This window comes from Nematolebias whitei, chromosome 2 (assembly GCF_014905685.2).
Source record: "Nematolebias whitei isolate Nwh7 chromosome 2, NemWhi1, whole genome shotgun sequence".
NCBI classification, from domain to species: domain Eukaryota; kingdom Metazoa; phylum Chordata; class Actinopteri; order Cyprinodontiformes; family Rivulidae; genus Nematolebias; species Nematolebias whitei.
In genome coordinates this window covers 46,274,131-46,295,067 of record NC_056499.1, presented here as the reverse complement: position 1 = coordinate 46,295,067, position 20,937 = coordinate 46,274,131, and the positions used below count along the sequence as shown (strand labels likewise).

Sequence of the window (20,937 nt, the reverse complement as noted above, 5' to 3'; positions counted from 1 at the left end):
CAGTAGGAGTTGAACGAGTTTCAGATCTGATTTTAAACATGTACGCATCATGTTGAAGTTTTATTTATGTAATAATCTACATACAGTTATTGTAAGTAGCACAGATGTGGTTGAAACAACATTTGAAAATGTTTGATTTACTGAAGATTTTTTTATTTTATTTTTGATCTGTGCTGAAATCTTCAAGGTTAGCCAAGCAGAAAAATGACAGTGAGAGGAATGAAGAGAGGAAACAGGAATATAAGGAGATGCAGCATAGAGCAAAGAGGGAGGTAGCTAAAGGAAATTAGATGAGCTGCACAAGACACTGGACACTAAGGATGAGTTATAAGGACTTGTATCAACTGATGAGACAGGGAGATCAGGCTGGAAAGCATGTGCAGCAGATTAGGCTTGTTAAAGATAGGAATGGTAATGTTCTAACAAGTGAGGAGAGTGTGACGGGAAGATGGAAGGAGTACTTCTAGGAGCTGATGAATGAAGGGAATGAAAGAGAAAGAAGAGTAGAGGTCATAGAAACTGTGGACCAGGAAGTGGGAAAGATTAGTGAAGGGTGAAGTCCGGAAAGCTCTGAAAGGAATGAAGAAGGGGAAGGCAGTAGGACCTGATGACATACTAGTGGAGGTTTGGAAATGTCTTGGAGAGATGGCAGTGTGGTTTTTGACTCAAATATTCAATGGCATATTTGAGGGTGAGAAAACGTCTGAGGAATGGAGAAGTGTGCAGGTGCCCATTTTTAAGAACAAGGGTGATGTACAAAGTTGTAGCATTTACAGGGGAATTAAGTTGATGAGCCACACGATGAAGATCTGGGAAAGAATTGTGGAAGCAAGACTTAAACAAGAGGTGTCTATCTGTGAGCAGCAATATGGTTTTATGCCAAGAAAGAGCACCACAGATGCCATATTTGCTCTGATGATGCTGATGGAGAAGTACAGAGAGGGTCAGAAAGAACTCCATTGTGTCTTTGTAGATTTAGAAAAAGCATCTGACAGAGTGTCGAGGGAGGAGGTGTGGTATTGCATGAGGAAATCTGGAGTGACAGAGAAGTATGTTAGACTGGTACAGGACATGTATGAGGACAGAGGACAGTGGTGAGATGTGCTGTAGGAGCAACAGATCGCTTCAAAGTGGAGGAGGGAGTGCATCAAGAATCAGCTCTGAGCCCCTTCTTGTTTGTTCTGGCGATGGACCGAATAACAGATGAGGTCAGGAAGGAATCCCCGTGGACTTGATGTTTGCAGATGACATTGTGATCTGTGATAAGAACAGGGAACAGGTGGAAGAGAACTTGGAGAGGTGGAGGTATGCACTTGAAAGAAGAGGAATGAAAGTCAGCTGTAGCAAGACAGAGTACATGTGTGTGAATGAGAGGGAGGAGGTGGAACAGTGAGGCTACAAGAAGCAGAGGTCACAAAGGTGCAGGACTTCAAGTACTTGGGGTTATTGTGGTGAACAGCTGAAAGAAGAAGTCAAAGAATCAAATATTGAACTTTTTTCATAAACCACACACTGTGGCCTGGATGTTCTCAGAATAAGTCCAGAGTGTGTTTAATGTTGCAAGTAGCTGACGTTCCTGAGTGGAAAAAAAAGCAAAACAATAATGATTCACTCACAGCACAACAGTATCTTTAAAAAACAGCCATTTATTAAAGTGCCTTAAAATAATTGAGACATTAACATGCAATCATTTAAAATATTTAATTAAAAACATGAAAATAAAACTTTGATCACAGATTTATAAAGTGAGAATAGAATAATTTCTACTGACCCTTTAATATCTCCTATTAGCAACAAACTGATTGAAGTTTATTTAAAATACTTTGTACAGCTGAAGAGCATGTGATTAAAGTCCAGGCTTTGCTGCCATCTAGTGGTTTTGTGACAGTTCATAAGTGACCAAACTGAAAGGACAGCCACATGTGCATAAAGTTGTATAAAAGCTTGTCTATATTTATTGTACATCTCCTCAAGTAAAAAAACATAAGGCAAAATGTATTTTTTAAGAACTGAACAAGATTTCATTCCATCTGCTTCTCTATCTTCTCGGGGCGCAGCAGGTAAGCGAACACAGCGGCGTTCACACAGCACTTGATCAGACCTATAGAAGGAAGGCCGTAGTTCACGTACAGGAAGCCGCCAATCGTCGGTCCAATCGTGCGAATCAGGGACTGAACCGATGCACACAGTCCCAGCATAGTTCCTGAGTAGGAGAAAGTTCAATAAGTAACATCACAACTTCTGGAAATACTTGCTGTCTGATATGAAGCGAGCATGAATCTGAGGGACAGATTCACTTCTGAGTGCTATTTGCTCCAGTTTAGCTGTAAACATGGCTCCTGCTGTGTCCTCCATCTTTGCATCAGTCACAGAGCAAATAACCTCAATTACTTTATCCTGATGCATGCTCAGTAATCCAGGTGGAAAAATTTAAAAAAGTAAAATCAGATCCTCTGGATACCTGAGTGAAGTTGGTCCCCTCACCTTCTTCAAATCTAACAAAATTGGTGTCAAACGTTTGTGCTGATTTGTGCCGCAAAAATGTTCATTTGTGCAGCTATCATTTTTAAAATATTAATAAATGTTTCCAGAGGTCAAAATGTACAAAAGTGCAAAAGTACAGTGGGTTTGATAGCACCCCCTGGTGGTCAGAAACCAAAATACAGGTCAGTGGGTTTGTTTTATGGAGGTGTTGTACCATCCATCCATCCATTTTCTTTACCCGTTTATTCCATTTTGGGTCACGGGGGTCGCTGGTGCCCATGTCCAGCAATCACTGTGCGAAGGGCGGGGTACACCCTGGACGGGTCGCAAGTCCATCACAGGGACACATAGAGACAAACGAGACAAACAACCATTCACTCTCTCACTCACACCTAGGGACAATTTAGAGTTACCAATCAGCCTAACATGCATGTTTTTGGTCTGTGGGAGGAAACCGGAGCACCCGGAGAAAACCCACGCATGCACGGAGAGAACATGCAAACTCCACCCAGAGGGCCCCTGGACCGGGGTTTGAACCAGGGACCTGCTCGCTGAGAGGCAGCAGCTCTACCAGTTGCGCCACCGTGCTGCCGGTGTTGTACCAGTTCATCCTAAATAAAACCTAGTTCAAAATGAATTTTATCCATGTTAAAATTAATCTATTCATATTCATAGTTCAGCACCTAAGCATTTTCAAATTAAACTCACCGTTCCAACATGAACAGATTTTTGTTGGCCTTTGATGACCTCTGGAAACTTTTTTATTAATATCTTTAAAATGATAGCTGCACAAATGAACATTTTGTGAGGGTTGTGTCAGGAAGGGCATCAGACGTGAAACACTTTTGCCAAAACTATAATACGAGTTTCCTGATGCATGCTCAATAATCCAGGTAGAAAAATCCAAAAAAGTTCAATCTGGTCCTCTGGACATTCAAAAAACAAAAGAAAGCAACAAAAATGTAGAAACGTTTCGTCTCTCATCCGAGAGACTTCCTCACTCTGAGGTGCTGTATTCAGCTCAGTCTCTTAAATAGCACCTTCTCAGAGTGGATCAACCAGTTTTGCTGCTGACAACCAAAACCAGCTGCTCACATGCTCAAGAAGGACCATCAGCCTAACAATGGATCATTAGCACCCTGATGGCTGTTTACTATTCACAGGGGGCTGAGTGATACTAGCAATCACAGCATTGTAAGAGGGGGACAGTTGAACCCGGAGGCCTCCACCCCTGTTTAATGATGGACGGTTTCTTCTCACAAAGATGGCCTCCTTTACTCCTCTCTCAAACCATCGTTCCTCTCTGTCCAGGATGTGAACATCTTCATCCCTGAAAGAGTGACCGCTGGCCTGGAGATGAGTGTAGACCGCAGAGTCCTGGCCTGATGATGTTGATCTTCTGTTCTGGTTCATCCTTTTGGCCAGTGGCTGTTTAGTTTCCCTGTACGGTAGAATCCGTCCAGAGGACCTGACTTTACTTTTTTAGTCTCAAGTACTATTAGCTCATTTTGTACCAAAATACAGTTGACTGCACTGCACAATCTTCAGGTGTATACCAATAATAATTACTTTGAGTTTTGATTTGTAATCTGTGAATGATTGTGAATCATTGTCTTTAAAAGAGATTTTACTCTCTGAATGTAAACCTACATCAGTTGTTGTACATCTACATTCAGTAGTCCAGATGGATTAAATGCACTTTTTGGACTGTAAATGCGAAAATGTCTGACACTCATAACGAAGAGAAGATAATTAATATCTTTCCTGACATACCTACCCTGTCTTTGTTAAGGCAACAGTGCAGCAGGTTGTTAAACTTCAGTCCTTTATTCATCTGGGAGGCAAATAACCAAGCTCACAGGAAAAGGTAAATATTGGACTCTAAAGCCACATTGGTCCATCTGTTGGTCTTTGAGCATCAGACACACTTTGTCCTGGCTGCTATGTACATAAATATGGAAGGGTTTCCATGAATGCATGCATAATACCTCATTTAAGTTGTGTAGGGTGTAAAAGCTCTCTTTGAGAAGGCTTGTGAATAAGACAAATGCACAAAATGAACATTTGCATTCATAAATGCCCCACAAACCATTGGTGGACCAGCTTCTGAATCTTTTGTCTACACTTGAATAAATGAATACATTTTGGATTGTTTTCCTATAAGTTCAAGCAGCTTTATTTCAAAGCAGTAACTTTTTAATGAATCAAATTGCAGCTCAGAACGTCTGTCCGTAACGCGGCTCTTCTGATTGTGCGTTACAAAATTGAAGCATGAGATGAGCTCACCTGTGTCGGAGGACGGGACGCTCTTGGTGAGCATGCTGTCTGTGATGATGTTAAACACGCTGAGGGAAAAGATCATTGGTGTGACGGTGAGGCAGAGCTGGAACACGTTCTGCATGTAGGCCTGCAAAACAGGAAGTAAGAAACAGCCATCACTTCTGCTGTGAGAAGGAACATTTACTGACAGAACGTGAGAAGCTATGACAGATACTGTAGAGACATGCTAAAAGTTTTGCAATCCTCACTACCTGTTGGACCAAACTTATTCATTTTGTCTGTATGATAGAGTTTTAACAATCATTTGCTTCAGGTTACAGAAACAAACTGTACACTCTGACATATCAGAGGTGTTACCTACATTTATGTTGCTCGGTCCATGTGTGAACCAACGTCTCTTGTATCTTTCAATAAGTACAGCAAATTAAAAATCCTAAATATCTATCCACTCAATGATAACACACCAAACTTTAGCTCAGTGTCTGTTACAATGATTGGCTTATAACAATTTTGGTGTTTTCTAATTCGCTGTGGTGGCCATCTTTAAATGGTCTGACTTCAAACTTTAATCAGTTGTAGAGGTCCGCTCAGTGACTACTTCCTGCAAGTTTCATTAAAATCTGTTCAGTGGTTCAAGAGATATTTTACTAGTCTGTTCATTTCCAGTCACTCTGCAAAACGTGCAGAATAAACAAAAGCTTTTTTACCCATTTCTGTACATTTAGATTACATATGTACGAAGGTAGTGGTCCAATAGGCTTGTATATAAAAACAAGCCAATAACGGACTTGAGGTGAGCCCAACTTTATCTGGTTGGTGCTTCTAAACCTTCTCCTGGTTCCTCCTTCCCCTCCTGCAGGAGCCAGGCCTACACGAATTTTAATACAGTAATGTCATTTTTATGTTTGCAGATCAGATGGCATTTTGAGAAAAAAAAATTACAACATCAAACAAAGTTATATAAATGCTATTCCAAATGAGAAACAAAAATATATGTCTTAAAGAAAAAAAAAAGGGGGGGTGGGTACCTGCGCTAGTCCCACGGCAGCAGAGACTCCGATGGACAGGAGCAGCAGTGATTTCTCTTGATATCTCGCTGTGAGCCGACCGATCACTCCTCCCTGAACAACCTGGAGAAACACTTTTTATTGATGCCGTCTGTTCTCACCACAAGCTAAACCTCAATCTCATCCGAGCTCATCCCAGTTTCACCATTTGAACGATGCCAAAGTACGCCATCAGGTATCCGTTCTGCTCAGGTTCAAGCTTGAAGAAGTCCAGAGCGATGATGGAGAACATCACCTGAAATATGCCTTATGGAACAGAAGGAACTTCTCATCAACGAGCAAATATCAAGGTGACCGTTTTAAAATAATGCACACTCTTATTTCAACCAGTTGGTTTTACCCTAAATGGTTTTGTTTTTTGGTCCAACAAAGAACGGATCAGATCAGTTTACAGGTAAAGACTCATCATCCAAACAAGGCACCAAATTTAAAATAAAAGCCTTGCTTAAAGATCATAACATCTTGTGTCATAAACTCTCAGAAATTGGTTTCTCAGATCACACCATTGGTTGGTTCTCTAACTATCTTTCAGACCGGAGGCAATGTGTTCAACATAATGGCACTTCCTCCAGTTATTTAACATTCAACAATGGTGTACCACAAGGCTCAGTCTTAGGACCCACCCTCTTTACAATCTACATACGTAATGTAGGTAAAAACATCCCTTATGCATCCATACATTTCTATGCTGATGACACAGTTGTTTATTGTCGAGCTAAAACAGTTGCTAAGGCTTTCCATCTTTTGAAATCTGCATTCAACTACATCCAGACAGATTTGTTCCGCCTCAAACTTGTCCTAAATGCCGAAAAAACCAAAGGGATGCTTTTTTCAAATAGGAAGTTGGTCCCAGCAGTTCTTCCTCCGATTTTATCCTCAAATGGTGTCCCCATTGAGTTTGTTGATTCCTATAAATATTTGGGTATCTTGGTCGACTCACATCTTTCTTTTAAGCTCCATGTGGAAAACTTGGTAAAGAAACTGAAAGTTAAACTGGGTTTCTTATTCAGAAACAAATCCTGTCTAACCCTGAATGCTAGAAAACGCCTTGTATCTGTGACTTTCCTTCCTTCAATTGATTTTGGTGATATTATTTACATGAACGCTCCTACAAGCACCCTGCAGATGTTGGATGCTGTCTATCATGGTGCACTAAGATTCATAACTGGCTGTGATTATCGTACCCACCACTGCACTCTGTATTCATTGGTTAACTGGTCATCATTAACTTCACGCAGACTCTCTCACTGGTACATTTTCATATTTAAATCACTTCTTGGTCTGCTGCCTTCATACATCTCCTCCTCCATGTCTCTGCGTGAGTGCAGCTACAGCGTGCGCTCTCAGGACATTATTACCTGCAGCGTTCCCTCAATGAGGACTGAACTAGGCAAAAGGGCCTTCTCCTACTCCGCTCCTGTTTCCTGGAATATCTTACAAAAAGATTTGAAGCTCTCGACCTTGACCTCTCTAAGTGGCTTTAAGAATCTGTTGGACTCCTGGCAGGGACCAATGCAGACATGTTCCTGTTTTTAGTTTTCTACATTTGTCTTGGAATCTAGCTGTTTTTTGTTTTGTTACCTTTTTCCTTTTAGCCATCCTATTTGTTAAAAAAAAAAAACAAAAAAAAAAACTGTAGTATGAGTTTTTATAACTGTTTATTGTTGTTGCTGTTGTCCATTGTTGTCATCTTTCTTTGTTGAAATCAGGTCTCTCTTGTAAATGAGTCCTCGAGGCTCAATGGGATTTACCTGTATAAATAAAGGTTGATTGATAGAGAAATGCATATCGCCCGCCACTCAGTTGTACAGTAGACGTGCATCGAACAGTTATCTAATGAGCTTCATTAAAATCTGTAATTTAGTTCATGAAATATTTTGCTAACAGGGAAAAACACACAGGGACTCATAACAAAACACAGGCAATTACATTATTTCTTATTTTTTTTGGAGAGCTAATATAAAAACATATTAATTGAACATTGTTTTACAACAAAACAGAAATATTGACCTGCTTTTAAATTAGCATAAAAAACAAGTCTTTATCTAAATCTACGTAGACACAGCTCTTACCTGAAGGCAAACCTGCAATGATTTTAATCAGAAAAATCCTCGTCACTCTTGGAAACTTCATCAGCCTGGTGATCTCTCCCACACTAAATATTTTCTTGTTGTGGTTCTCAGCTGCAAAACAGAACAAAACGAAAATAATTTGGATGTTTGTGAAAATGACGAGGACCTTGAGTAGACCTGGGTCCTCATGTGTCAACGACGTGTGTTACAATATTTTACTACAGAGACTTGAATATGATGCTGGAATTACAGGAACGGCTCTAAAATGTTTAAATCATATCTGATGGATTCCAGTTTGTAAATGTAAATAATGAATATTCTTCATACACAAAAGTTAGTCATGGGGTTCCTCAGGGTACAGTGCTTGGACCAATACTCTTTACTTTATATATGCTTCCATTAGGTAATGTTATTAAACAGCATGGGATAAGTTTTCATTGTTATGCTGATGATACAGTTATATATTTGTCCATGAAACCCAATGAACCAATCAGTTACTTAGACTACAAACATGTCTTAAAGACGTGCCATTGTGTATCTGTTCATCCTTCCTGTTCCTCTCAAACCCAGCTGGTTGAAGCAGATGGCCGCTTGTCCTGAGCCTGGTTCTGCTGGAGGTTTCTTCCTCATGAGGGAGTTTTTTCTTTCTACTGTCACCTTTATGCTTGCTCAGAATGAGTCTGCGATGACGTTAGACTCAAAGCAGTCTGCTCTCAGATAAATAGCGTTGTTAACTTACTTCTTATGTATATAAATGTTTCTGTTCAGTGCCCTGAAATAACTTCAGTTGGGACTTGGGGCTATAGAAATAAACTGAATTGTGTTGCACAAACACACTGTGCATGAGCACCAGGTTCTATGCACACACTGGGCTGTATGAAAATGAACGGTGTGCAAAAGTCTATTTTTTTCTTTTGCAGCTTATTTTCCGGTTCCTGAGCGCTGTCTGGCACTGCTGGAACTGCCCGGAGAGCTGAGCTGGGCTTTGCTTCAGCTCCTCACAGGCCTGAATGTTTCCTTGCTCTTCAATCTGGATGAGCAGCTCATTCTGCAAAATGTCAAACTTCTGGTCAAGAACTTCTTGCTTGGGTTTCTGAGCTCATGTTTTTGATGGCAAACCACCATCCTGTCTTCTGTCTAACTCCCTGTTGAGTGACAGGCCATGCACTTAGACAGCTTCTCCTTCTGTAAGCTGAACGCTTCCTTTCTTCCACATCTTTTCAAAGAAGCTCCTGTCCCTCTCAAGCCTCTGGTCCTCCATCTTCAGAAGATGGATTTACTCCATCCCTCCTTGCACTGACGTCCCTTCTTGCTCAGGCTCAGCTGCTGCTGGGTGTGAGGACCTCCTGCTTGTGCTCCCTTCGCAGATCAGTTTCCTGGATGTTGATTTTCTTTCCCAACGCCAGCAGTTCATTGTTGCAGCACCCCAGCTGTCTCCTCAGGACGTCTCTGTTTTGCATGTGGATTTTCTCATGCTCTGCCTTCAGCTGTGCACCGTTCACCATCACAAACTCCACATTCTTCTGGAGAGCTTGTTCTCCAGGTTCTTGTTTTTATTCTGTGTGCTGGTGAATTTCCGCTCCGCATCAAGACGGACTGAAGCTAGATGATGCTGATACGGACCTTATTTTTTTGTTGTAAATGCTTTTCATCAGTTTTAGGTGTTACAAATTGTAAAAGCTGCACCGTTTTCACAGAGGGTTAGGTTTCTCATCAGCTCCGGGTTCAGTCAGATTTTAACTCTCTTATTTTTAACTCTCTTATCTCCTTGGTTTCCAACTGACCGAGAATCACATGATTTCATTCAGGGGTTAATTTGAGCTGGATCCTGCCGGAACAGGATCTGGGAACGCTCTTATTTGACAGGGTGCGTTCTGGTGACTGTTTGCTTGGATCCAGTAACTCTCAGGCTTACTAATAATAAAACTATGAACAAATATGACTGCCTTGAATGAATTAAACCTATACTGGACATGTAAACTGAAAATTATTACATTAACACTCATTTTCAACACAACAGCCACTTACAGTTTCCTAATATCACATCAGAGCTGCCACTTCAAGTAAGCATTTCCTCTTCTACCCTGAAAAATATCTCCACCCCTAAAAGTTCAGTCATGGGCAATTTAATTAAAACCACAAACATATAATTAAACAGCACAACTGAATTGCAGTTCAGTTTTACAGTTTAAGGGGGTCATTTATAAAATGTTGATTATTTATCAAAAATACGAGAGAAATGTTTGATATTTATCATGAAAAGTTGTGTGAAAAAGGTAATTCTGCACACTAACAAGACTTTTCCTTCAAAGATTTAAATCTATTTCTTTATAAACAGTGGTAAATATTAAATAAAAAAATAATAAAGATATTTTTAACGTCTGAAAACAAATTAGTGTTGTCCTTAAAGCCATTTGTATGTGTTTTATGTATGAAAAGCAGCCACAGAGAAAGGTCAGGACAAAGTGTTTGTACACTCAAACATCTCTGGTGTTAGGAACAGATGACAGATAAAATGTTTCAGTTTGGATTTAAATATTTACTGTTCAAAATAAAAATCATCTCATTCATAAAGACCTAACCTAGACCTTAATCCTAAATCTAACCATTAGGATGCCTAAACCTAAACTCAGTTTAGAAATCTGAGCCTTAACCCAAAAATGGTGTTCCTTGTCTTTGGACCGGGGTTTGGTTCTTATAAAATCTACCAACCCTGACACTGCAGGTGACTCTAACTGAATTTTTCTAAAACCTTAACAAAAATCAAGCAGACACACGACACAAGAGCCTGACCTGCTCCTGACGAACAAGGTTCCTTGTTGTTTAAAACAGACTTAGTGGTGACCAGTGATATTATTCTCCTATTGGGGGGTGCTCAAGCACCCCTAAATTTTAACTCAGCACCCCTGAAAAATAAAGAAACCATCATTAGGATTTTGTAAGGTCAGTTGCCAAACTTTAGATTCACCAAAATATTGAATAAATTTGGAATAAAAATGGAATAAATTATGAAACTCTAAAACGGCCCAGTAAAATCTATTTTTTTTATTTGCACAAGTCAGATCCTCTACACCACCTGTCAATCAATCCAGGAGGCTTGTCAGCAACTGACCAATCAGTGAAAATAATTTGTCTCAAAGTAAACGCCCCTTACCTGCAGGAGCTGCACCCCTTTGTCCTCCAACAATATTGGTGGGGTTTTGCTTTATAAACACTTTGCAGTCAGAGGGAGTTCATGAAAAATCATGCATGCATGTCCAAAAAGGTAATTTGAGGTAAGTTGTATTAATGTTGGATAAATTTTTAAAGTTAGAATTAAATTCTGCTAACACAAAACATGTTTCTTTTTATTCCTAGCTTTAAAGTGATTGTTTAAAGTTTTTTTTTTTTTTAAATAAGGGGCAGATATAAGAATTTTTTTCTTCTTTCTGCACTCTTTTCATTCAATGTTTTCTTTTTGATTTTTTAATTTTGTTTCTTTTAAATGAATGATTAAATTAATAAAATAAAATAAAATCTCAAATGTCTTCAAACACCTGCTAAGTTCATGACATAAACCAACAAACATGTTCCTGTTTTTAGTATTTTACATCACTTGACAATGTAGCTGTTTTTTTTTGTTTTGTTTTTCATATATATATATATCTATATATATATAGATATATATATATATAGATAGATATATATATAGATAGATATATATATAGATAGATATAGATAGATAGATATACATAGATAGATAGATATATAGATATAGATAGATAGATATAGATATAGATATATAGATATAGATAGATATAGATATATATAGATATATATATATATATAGATATATATAATTTTCTTGTAATTTTCAAATCATGTTTTTTTTTTTGTTTTTTATGATTGTCTACTGTTGTACTGATAAATATCTCCTGGATGGTAAACTATATCTTGGCTGCAAGTATCAAGCTGTGAAATTCTTAGTTTTCTACAAGTGATAGTGGTTGGTCATTAATTATGATGAAGTTTAGCAACTTCTCTGTAAACATTTGAGCTCCGTGGTTTCAGCGTCTTCTTCTTGTTCAGTCCGAAGCAGGCAGCCTGATTTGGGGCAGCTGCGCTCAGTCTGTCCCTCCTCAGAGACGGGCAGACTGAGCGGGGCAGATTGGACGCGGCTGCCCGGGGTCGAGTTGCCTGTTTTGGGTTGAGCAAAGAGCAGCGCCCCGCTGAAGCCACGGAGCTCGAATGTCCATCGTAAAACTAACTTTACCACGGTTTAATGTGGAGCTATGGCTCTGCAGACATTGCACGTTGTTGTCTTGTTTTGTTTCTAGTGTAAAATACTTCCACACAGCGGACATGTTTAGATGAAAAGTTGGTTAGCTGTTAGCCACAGTGCTGCTAACTCAGTCCTCACATTGTTGCTGGCTGCAAACTATGAACTGGATTTCCTGAATGTGAGGCGGGTCTTATTACTCTGGGTTCATGAGACACGCCGCCGTTCAGGAAATCCATTCCATAGTTTGAAGCCAACTTGCATCATGGATCGGAAATATCGGCAGGTGGATCGGAAAAATCCGATACGTAAATTATGCTGGTATCGGAGGCCGATACCGATACTGGATCGGATCGGCCCCATCCCTATTTGTGACTGAGCTCCTTGTTTACAGCCATACCCCCCTGAACTCACCCGGTGTCATCTGATCTCTAAAGTTAAGCAGAGTCGGGTCTGGTTAGTACTTGGATGGGAGACCGCCTGGTAATACAAGGTGCTGCAAGTTTATGCACTTCTCACCAACCACACTATGGGGTGTGTTGTTCAAGCCAAGAGTTCAGTACTGGGGGCTAAGCCCCCCTAAAGATCAGATCCTGAAATCGCCCCTGGTGGTGAGATTGCATCACTTTTTGGGGGCCAGAACCAGAGTTGAAGCGTTTCTTACTTTTAGTGTTGCTTATGGAGGTCTCAGCTTTAGTAGATTTGGGGATGAAGTTTAAAACCAGCAATAAACTGAAGGTGCTGCCTGCAGCACCAACAAGCGCAGTGACCGTCTCCCTGAGAAGATGAAGACACCAGCAAAGAGAGCGAAGATAAATATTCTGCCTCGTCGTCAGATGTGAAGATCTGTTTCTGTTTGAAACATATTAATACGAGCAAAGTGCACGGTGAACTCACCCATAGAGTGTGTTCAGTTTTCCTCCTAACGTGGAGCCGGCGATCATCCCGATGCCAAAACACAAACCGAGTTTGGACAGAGCATCGGCCCGTTTCTCCGGTTCTGAAAGATCTGTGACGACCATTTGACATGCTGTAAACAGAAAAACAAGTTTTAAAAAAGGACTGCTCTCACAAAAAGATAGACAAAAATAACATTTAGAGCCAGGTTGTGTTTGTGTAACTGTTTGGGTCACAGCACTAAAATTGAAAATACAAAAGAGAAATATAATAAAAAGTTCAATGATACTTGATTTTTTTTTTTATTCAAAAAAGCTTGTTAGCAACGAGTCTCATGACAATAAACTCGTATTATAATCCCGTATAGTTTTCTGTGTGACTTTGTTATGCTGGCACATTGAAAACAATGCTTATTAATGTGCAACAGTCTTAAAAACATTATTAATTTAATTGAAGGTCTACTATTACATACAATAATTAATATCATCCTCCACCATTCATGCCAGTTTTAGACTGAACTCATTTTCTGTTGAGTAGTGATTAAGTTGTTCCGGTCCAACCTTGTTCATTCAACCTTTATTTATACAGGCTAATCTCATTGAGCCTCAGGGACTCATTTACGTACAAGAGAGACCTGAATTTTAACAAAACATGATGACAACAGTGGACAACAACAACAATAGACAATCATAAAGGATGCGTTGTACATGACTTTATGCAGTAACAAGATGTGTTATGACTCAGAGTGTGTTAGGGATGAACACGTCCAACTTTAGCTCAGTGTCTGTAAAACTGACTGAGTTACAGTTGTTTCTTTGGTTTTTAAGGTTGATTAGCTGCGGTGGCCATCTTGACTGGGGTTGTCTCCAAAATATAATAATTTTTTAGGTTATACTCACCAGGGAGAACGTGCATGAAAACTGTTGGGAGTTTGTGAATGAACAGAAGGAAAGGATGGTCAGCTATGGCCAGCAGCACGAAGAAAACACTAGTCGCTGCACACGCTAAAGACAAGGCAGCTCGAGCTCCAAACAGATCTCCAAACCTGCCAAAAACAGAAAACAAGACCAAACCTGACCTTCAGCAGCAGCAAACAGAAGGTGTGACACAATAAGTACAAAAGGTGGAAACATTTGGTTGTACCCTTGTAAAAAAAGAAAAGAAAAGAAATACACAAAAATATCAGTAAAACAGCTTGAAACTGACAAATATAATAAAAGGAACAAATTTAATTAAGATCCACTAATGAAAATTAGTCTTTGCTTTTAAATTTTGGTTGAACAGTCTTTAAAAACAAACGTATCAATCAATCCATCAAATTAATTTTGCCAAATGTGCAGGGATCAGTGCACAGGATGTTCTCCTGGTTGCAGAGCAGGAGAAAAATATGTTAAGATGTGAGACAGCAGTGGGGCAATCTAATGTTTGTGTCTGCTGCTTTTTGTTCTGAGAGCACAGACCCTCCAGCCAGAGGGCAATTTGTTTTTAAAGTTGATGTAGGTGACTGGAGTCCTCTGCCATCTCATCTTCCAAGCCCATCTCATGACTCTGACACTGTGCAGATCTGCTGTTGGTGTTTTCCAGTCAGTTTACTGCCCAGCTTCATGATGCAATCATGCTGATGTTTAGTGTGGACAGTGGAGCCAGAGTAAAACACAGAAATAGAGGAGGTCAAGATGCTCTATGCTCTATATGGCTCTGTAGAATGGCTCACACTTCAGTGGAGAGGTTTAGCTTTTTAAGCAGGTTAAGTGCATCCTCCTAAGCAGAGCCCGGCTGATATATCAGTAGGGCTGATAATTTAGTGCAATATAGATGTTTGGGGACCTATCAGTATCGGTGATAATTGTCCCATTATTTACCGAAATAAGCACTTCTAATTGTCAGCCCTAAAATGCTGTGAACCAGTTGTAATTGTGCAATGTATCCAGCAGAGGGCGTATGAAGACTAATTTCAAGTCATTGTATTTACTTAAGTTTCACTTTCAGTTCAGCAAAGCCGAAGCAGGGAGCAATACTTTGTAGTGTATTTTACTGAACAGAACATGGTACATTTATTTTAACGGATCTGTAAAACAAATCAACAGTAATAAGTTCTCTTCAATCCTCCAAGTCGTTTGTCATTAACTACATGCGTTTCAAGTTAGCAAGTTAGCGTTTAGATAACCTAACATAGGCTATTGCCATGTAAAACTTTATCCAGAACAATAAATCTAGCGTAGCGGTAAAATATCTCAGTGTTAGTAACGTTATCTTTGTCATCCTCAATGAAATGTATTGTTTGTCTGAAATCTTTACTTCTCTGCAAAGAAAAAAAAAAAGCTCTAATACTACTCAATACTAATTAGGCCTTCACCATATGTGAATGACTGTTTAAATAATGAACAGGGAAGGGCATTTTTTTGTTTAATATATATTTTTGTAACACACTTGATAACTTTATGGTGAACAGTGGAGGATAGTAAATGTGAACGCACTTTAGGAAGACTGTTTTATGACCAATGCACCGCTTGTAAACCTAGAGTGGGTCTAGGTATAGCATGGATCTGATTTGCTTAGCTTCATGGTTGCTAACAGCTGCACTAAACAAACAAGCCCCACTTTACTCGCTGTTTTCTTAGAATTTTGGGGGTGGACAAAGCTCAAAACTTTCCAGCCATTATATCGGTTATCGGCGGCAGCCTGCCCCTCCCATTATTGGTATAGGTGATAACTAAAACTTCCATATCGGTCAGGCTCTACTCCTAAGAGCCTTCTCAACAACCTTGTTAGAGTGTCTTGCCCATTTCAGGTCCTTGGTGATGGAGATGCCTAGGAGCGTCTTCTTGAACGTCTTTACTTCTTTAACAGCATTGCTAATAATGATGAGAGGTGGGTGTGAATGTGGATTTGTTCAGAAGTCAATGATTATCTCAGCCATGTTGATGATGATTGAATCCAAGTTATTATTTGTACACCACACTGTACACTCTGAAATGCAGTTTCTGTAGGCTGTTTCATCATCATTGGTGAGAAGGCCCAGGATGGTGATGTCATCAGCGTATTTCACAAGCTTTACAGAGGGGTCACTGGAGTGTAGATCATTGGTGTACAGAGCAAGCAGATATGCACCAAGTACACATCCCTGTGGTACCCCAGATTGATAATGATAAGGGTAAACAGGTGAGTACCACACCTCACCTTTTGAGACCTGTTGGTAAGAAAGTCTTTAATAAATTTGCAGATGGCAAGAAGGAATTGTACAAAGTAGTTGCTGAAGTTTTGTATAAAGATGGAAGGGGATGATTGTATTAAAAGGCAGAACTGAGGTCTAGAAAAGAGACTGCACTGCAGTTCTTCTTGTCCAAGTGATGAAGATAATAAAGGCTAAGATTCCCAGTATTCCCAGCATCATTCACAAAATGGTTAAATCTGTAAGCTAACTCTAAAGGGTCCAGCTGATGGCCAGTGGTGGTTTTGAGGGAGGAAAAAGTCAGTTCACTTCACAACTACCAACATGAGGGCAATACGTCGGCAAGTGACTTTAACCTTCTTCAGCACCAGGACAATGATAGCTCTTTTCCACAACTGGAGGACATGATTCAATTCAATTCAAAAATACTTTATTAATCCCAAAGGGAAATTATTTGTTGTTGTAACTCGTTATCCTCATTTCGTTAAGAGATGTTATAGATACTGATGGCTGTAGGCAGAAAGAATCTCTTGTAAAGGTCCATCCCACAGTGGATCCTAAGAAACTGGCTGCAGATGCCGTCCGATCCGTTCACCCAGACTCGGCTGGCCTCTCGGTTCCCCCGGGCTGTAGGACCGTCTGAATGCCGGGCAGAACTCCTCCCAGAGCGATGGCCACTCCTCCCAGCAGTCTGCCGAGCTCCTCATCGCTGTGGACATCCAACTGTAGGTGCTGTAGATGATCCCGTCCTTCCTCTGTCATGAGCCGTGTTGCTCTATGATGGATTTTTTTATATATAAATTCAAGAGAACACAGAAGTTAACTGTGCCCAACCAAACTTCAGAACAGCTGTAGATACTCCATCTGGACCTGCAGCCTTCTGTACATTTAGTTTGCTGAATACCTCCTCAAAAGCTTGAGGTGACCCATGGAGTAAGGGAAGGGAGACTGATGGCCTGGCTTTGACAAAAATGATGGGACTGCTAGAGAAAAAGTTTAATAATATGACCGCAGGGACATTTTAAACTAAGGCATGTCCTGTAATCAGCACCACAGGTGTCTCCAACTTTGTAATCAGTCAGTCTGACAACTTAAAGAGTAAGTGACTGTTTGGTGTCATGGTGTGTACCACACTGAACACTGATGACAGTTTGAAGATATGGATAGTACTGATGAGCCCAGAACAACTTCAGAAGAGATTAGCGGTGTACTGGTACTTCACGGTCAATGTTCACCAGTGTCAGATGGTACCATCGGTCATTGTTTGAGCCAAAGTGGACTTGATGGAGGCTAACAATGGAGGACACCTAACCATTAACAGACTGATCAAAATACACACTGACAAGCTTGAAGTTTCTAGGAGTTTTCTTTGGACAGATGAGAACTTTTCAAACCTACCTTCCAAACAAAGGACCTCCAATCAGTTGAATCACGCCAACTGTAGTTTGTAAATAACCAAACCACAACGTGTCAAATCCAAGTTTCTTTGCCAAATACTGCGGAGGGAAGACAAAATGTACACGTTAAGATACTCAAAATCAAACGCAGAAAGTGATGTTTCCAATTATGGGTTTTTTTTTATTATAGAAACAATAAATCTTTACCGTGATGTCTTTTTCAGATCAAACTAGTCATTTATTAACCAGTCATAATAACTGGGCTAGCTTGTGCTGAACAGCAGTCAAAAGTTAACTGGAAGGATTCGACTCAAATAGTGTTGAAACACCAGACTCAGTAAACATTTCAGCTATAACTCATCAACTTATATTTACTTAAACTCACGAACACTATCATGAAAACTATCATGAAACTGTCCAGAATTTAAATGTTTGATAGAAACTCATCCATGAGAAAGAGCTGAAGCAGCAGACACATGTCAGGATTAAGTGTTTAGAAAGAGTGTGCACAATAATTTATATTAAAATCAGTGTAACAGCAAAACCAGTGCCATGGTGGTAAACACAAAATATAACCAGATTACGGTCAAGTCCAGTTAGCAGCTCTAATACAATGTAATTATAACCTAATTTTAAATTTGATTACAGTACTCAGTGCAGTAGGGGGCTGTGGCTGAGTGGTTAGAGCAGTCGTCCTCCAGTGCCAGAGTTGGGGGCTCGAATCCACCAGCAGTCACATGCTGAAGTGTCCCTGGGCAAGACACTGAACCCCTCATTGCCTCTGATGGGTGTCCCATCGGTGTATGAATGTGATAAAGTACTGATTATTCTTTGAAGAGATCTAGTATTGTGCTGTGTGAATGGGTAAATGAGGAACAGATAGTGTAAAAAGCTCTGAGTATCTTTATAGGATCGAAAGTTGCTATATATATATTCACCATTTACTCTAGGTATGGTACCATTTAGTTTATACCAATCGATTTTTTCTAAATGAATTCAGTTATGATTGCTTTAATGGGATAGTTCAGATTTTTAGAATTGGGGTTCTATGGGAAAATCATAAATGTTTCATATTCATATCCTACCTGTTGATAGCTGTTTGATTGACCTCCCTTTGCAAAAACTGATGAGCTAAAGGTGAGTCTGAGCCAGGCCCAGGCTGCACTGAAAGCGCCACAGCTAGCTGCTGCTGCTGCACTCGTGTATTGTGAAATTGACACCAATGTCATTTTCAAAGCATTCACATTAACGGCTATGAAATATCTAAGACTAGCGTGACCCTCCTGCTGACCTTGGGTCTAAATCACCCACAAGGCCTCAGTGTTAAGACTCATGGGTCGTTTTGACCCAAGGGCAGCAGGAGGGTTGAGACAGCAGCAATCCACTTGTGTTGCTCGTCAGTCCGGCCAGAATTTATCTCTATTTCTCCAAACTGAGGTCATTCAAAGAGCTATTTACAACACATGTAATATTAGTTGTTCATAAGCTTTTTAATTTATAAAATGCTGAGAGGTAAAACTGTTTTAAATCTCTATATTGGTATCCTGTAAGAAAAAGAGGGAGTAACACTGAAGGAGTAAAATTAGATTATTATCATTTGCTGTTGGTTTTTGTTTGTTTGTTTTTGTCTTTAGTTTTATGAGTCAGAATATACTATTATTTTTTTTTTACTTCTATTTATGTATAAAAGTTTCTGATAAATAAATGTGTTTTTATATTTGTTCCCCATGAAGTGTTGGCAAACAGCTGCAGTGTTATTGCAATTTATTCAAAAATCATGGCAATATTTAACCAAGATAAGTGATCTGACAACATCGTTTGAGCTTTGCTGAAATGTTTGTTTTCAGCAGAACAATGGCCCTAAACACACCTACTGGCTCTAAAGCTGCTTAACCATTAAAGACAGTAATTGGAGGTCTTAAGTCCGACGACAGCCTTTACGTGACCTGGCCTAAACCAGGCTGTGATGGTCCAGTGTGTGGCAATTTACCAATTAATGATTGATATTCTGAAGCAGATGTGTGAACTTAAAAGTACTTTGTGATTGTACTTTAGTTTGTGCTTTACCTATTTTTTATTTTTAAGAACAAAAGAAGAAAAGTTAAATGTAAGAAGAAGTTCAAACTTTTCATGAATTGGACCTGAGAAATAAAACAAGCTGAAGGAAGGTGTAAGAGATGGAGTTTTATCTGCTAGGGTCATTTGGAAACATCTGAGTAAATGACCTCAATGTTTTTGACTAAGAGGTCAAAGGTTATGGTAGAATTAAAAAAAAAAAAAAAAATATATATATATATATATGTATATATAACATCTGAAAAAACATATTATGTTGGTAAAATTTAAACAAAATGATTTCCTTTTTCTTGGCATTATTATATGTACCATGTATAAAGTTACCATGTGTAACTTTGTAAGTATGCAGACCATAATGAATGTCTTGATATTTAATATTGTTAATATTTGTTTATTTAATATTAGTTTTAAAAAATCAGGTCTCTCTTGTAAATGAGTCCCCAAGACTCAATGGGATTAACCTGAATAAGTAAAGGTTGAATAAAAAAAAAAACATGTTTAGTCCCGACTCTCAAGAATCAGCGATACAATTTCTACTTTTTGCCACAATTTTACAATTTCAAACAATTTTATTACGATTGTTCTGTGCACTTACAGTAATGTTAGGCTATAGGCCTGGTTTTCCATTATAGCTTTGAATTTTTGTTGTTGTTTAAGTTGAACTAGCTTTGTTTTGTAAGTCAAAGCAACAATATACGATGTTATGTGTAAAAAAAGTTGCATATTGTTTTAATATTTTAGGTAAACTGGAGTTAAAAAATGTGCAGTTTTACCATGAATTTAATTGTAATATAAAAAGTACAATATGGGCTGAATTAATTTGTGTGGAAAGTTAATAAAACACCAGTGTCACTAATGTGCATAGGACATAGATATAGATCTATATTTATATCAAAGGGCATAGATGTATAATCTATATCATAGTGCATAGATATATATCTATATTTATATCAAAGGGCATAGATATAGATCTATATTTATATCAAAGGGCATAGATATATAATCTATATCATAGTGCATAGATATATATCTATATTTATATCAAAGGGCATAGATATAGATCTATATTTATATCAAAGGGCATAGATATATAATCTATATCATAGTGCATAGATATAGATCAATATCTATATCAAAGGGCATAGATATATAATCTATATCATAGTGCATAGATATAGATCTATATCTATATCATAGTGCATAGATATAGATCTATATCTATGCACTATGATAT

The 20,937-nt window shown here is 39.0% G+C and overlaps 1 protein-coding gene across 1 annotated transcript; it reads right to left on the bottom strand.

The window, feature by feature from the left end:
• Positions 1-1,806: 1,806 nt before the first annotated feature.
• On the bottom strand, positions 1,807-14,664 carry slc22a18 (solute carrier family 22 member 18). Its single transcript, XM_037694600.1, has 9 exons — positions 14,612-14,664; positions 13,958-14,103; positions 13,059-13,191; positions 12,826-12,938; positions 7,904-8,014; positions 5,977-6,077; positions 5,793-5,894; positions 4,771-4,891; positions 1,807-2,203 (listed from the first exon to the last, which is right to left on the bottom strand). Exons 1-9 carry the CDS (start codon positions 14,662-14,664, stop codon positions 2,022-2,024), a joined length of 1,062 nt encoding a protein of 353 aa, XP_037550528.1. The 3' UTR covers positions 1,807-2,021.
• Between the last annotated feature and the right edge of the window lie 6,273 nt (positions 14,665-20,937).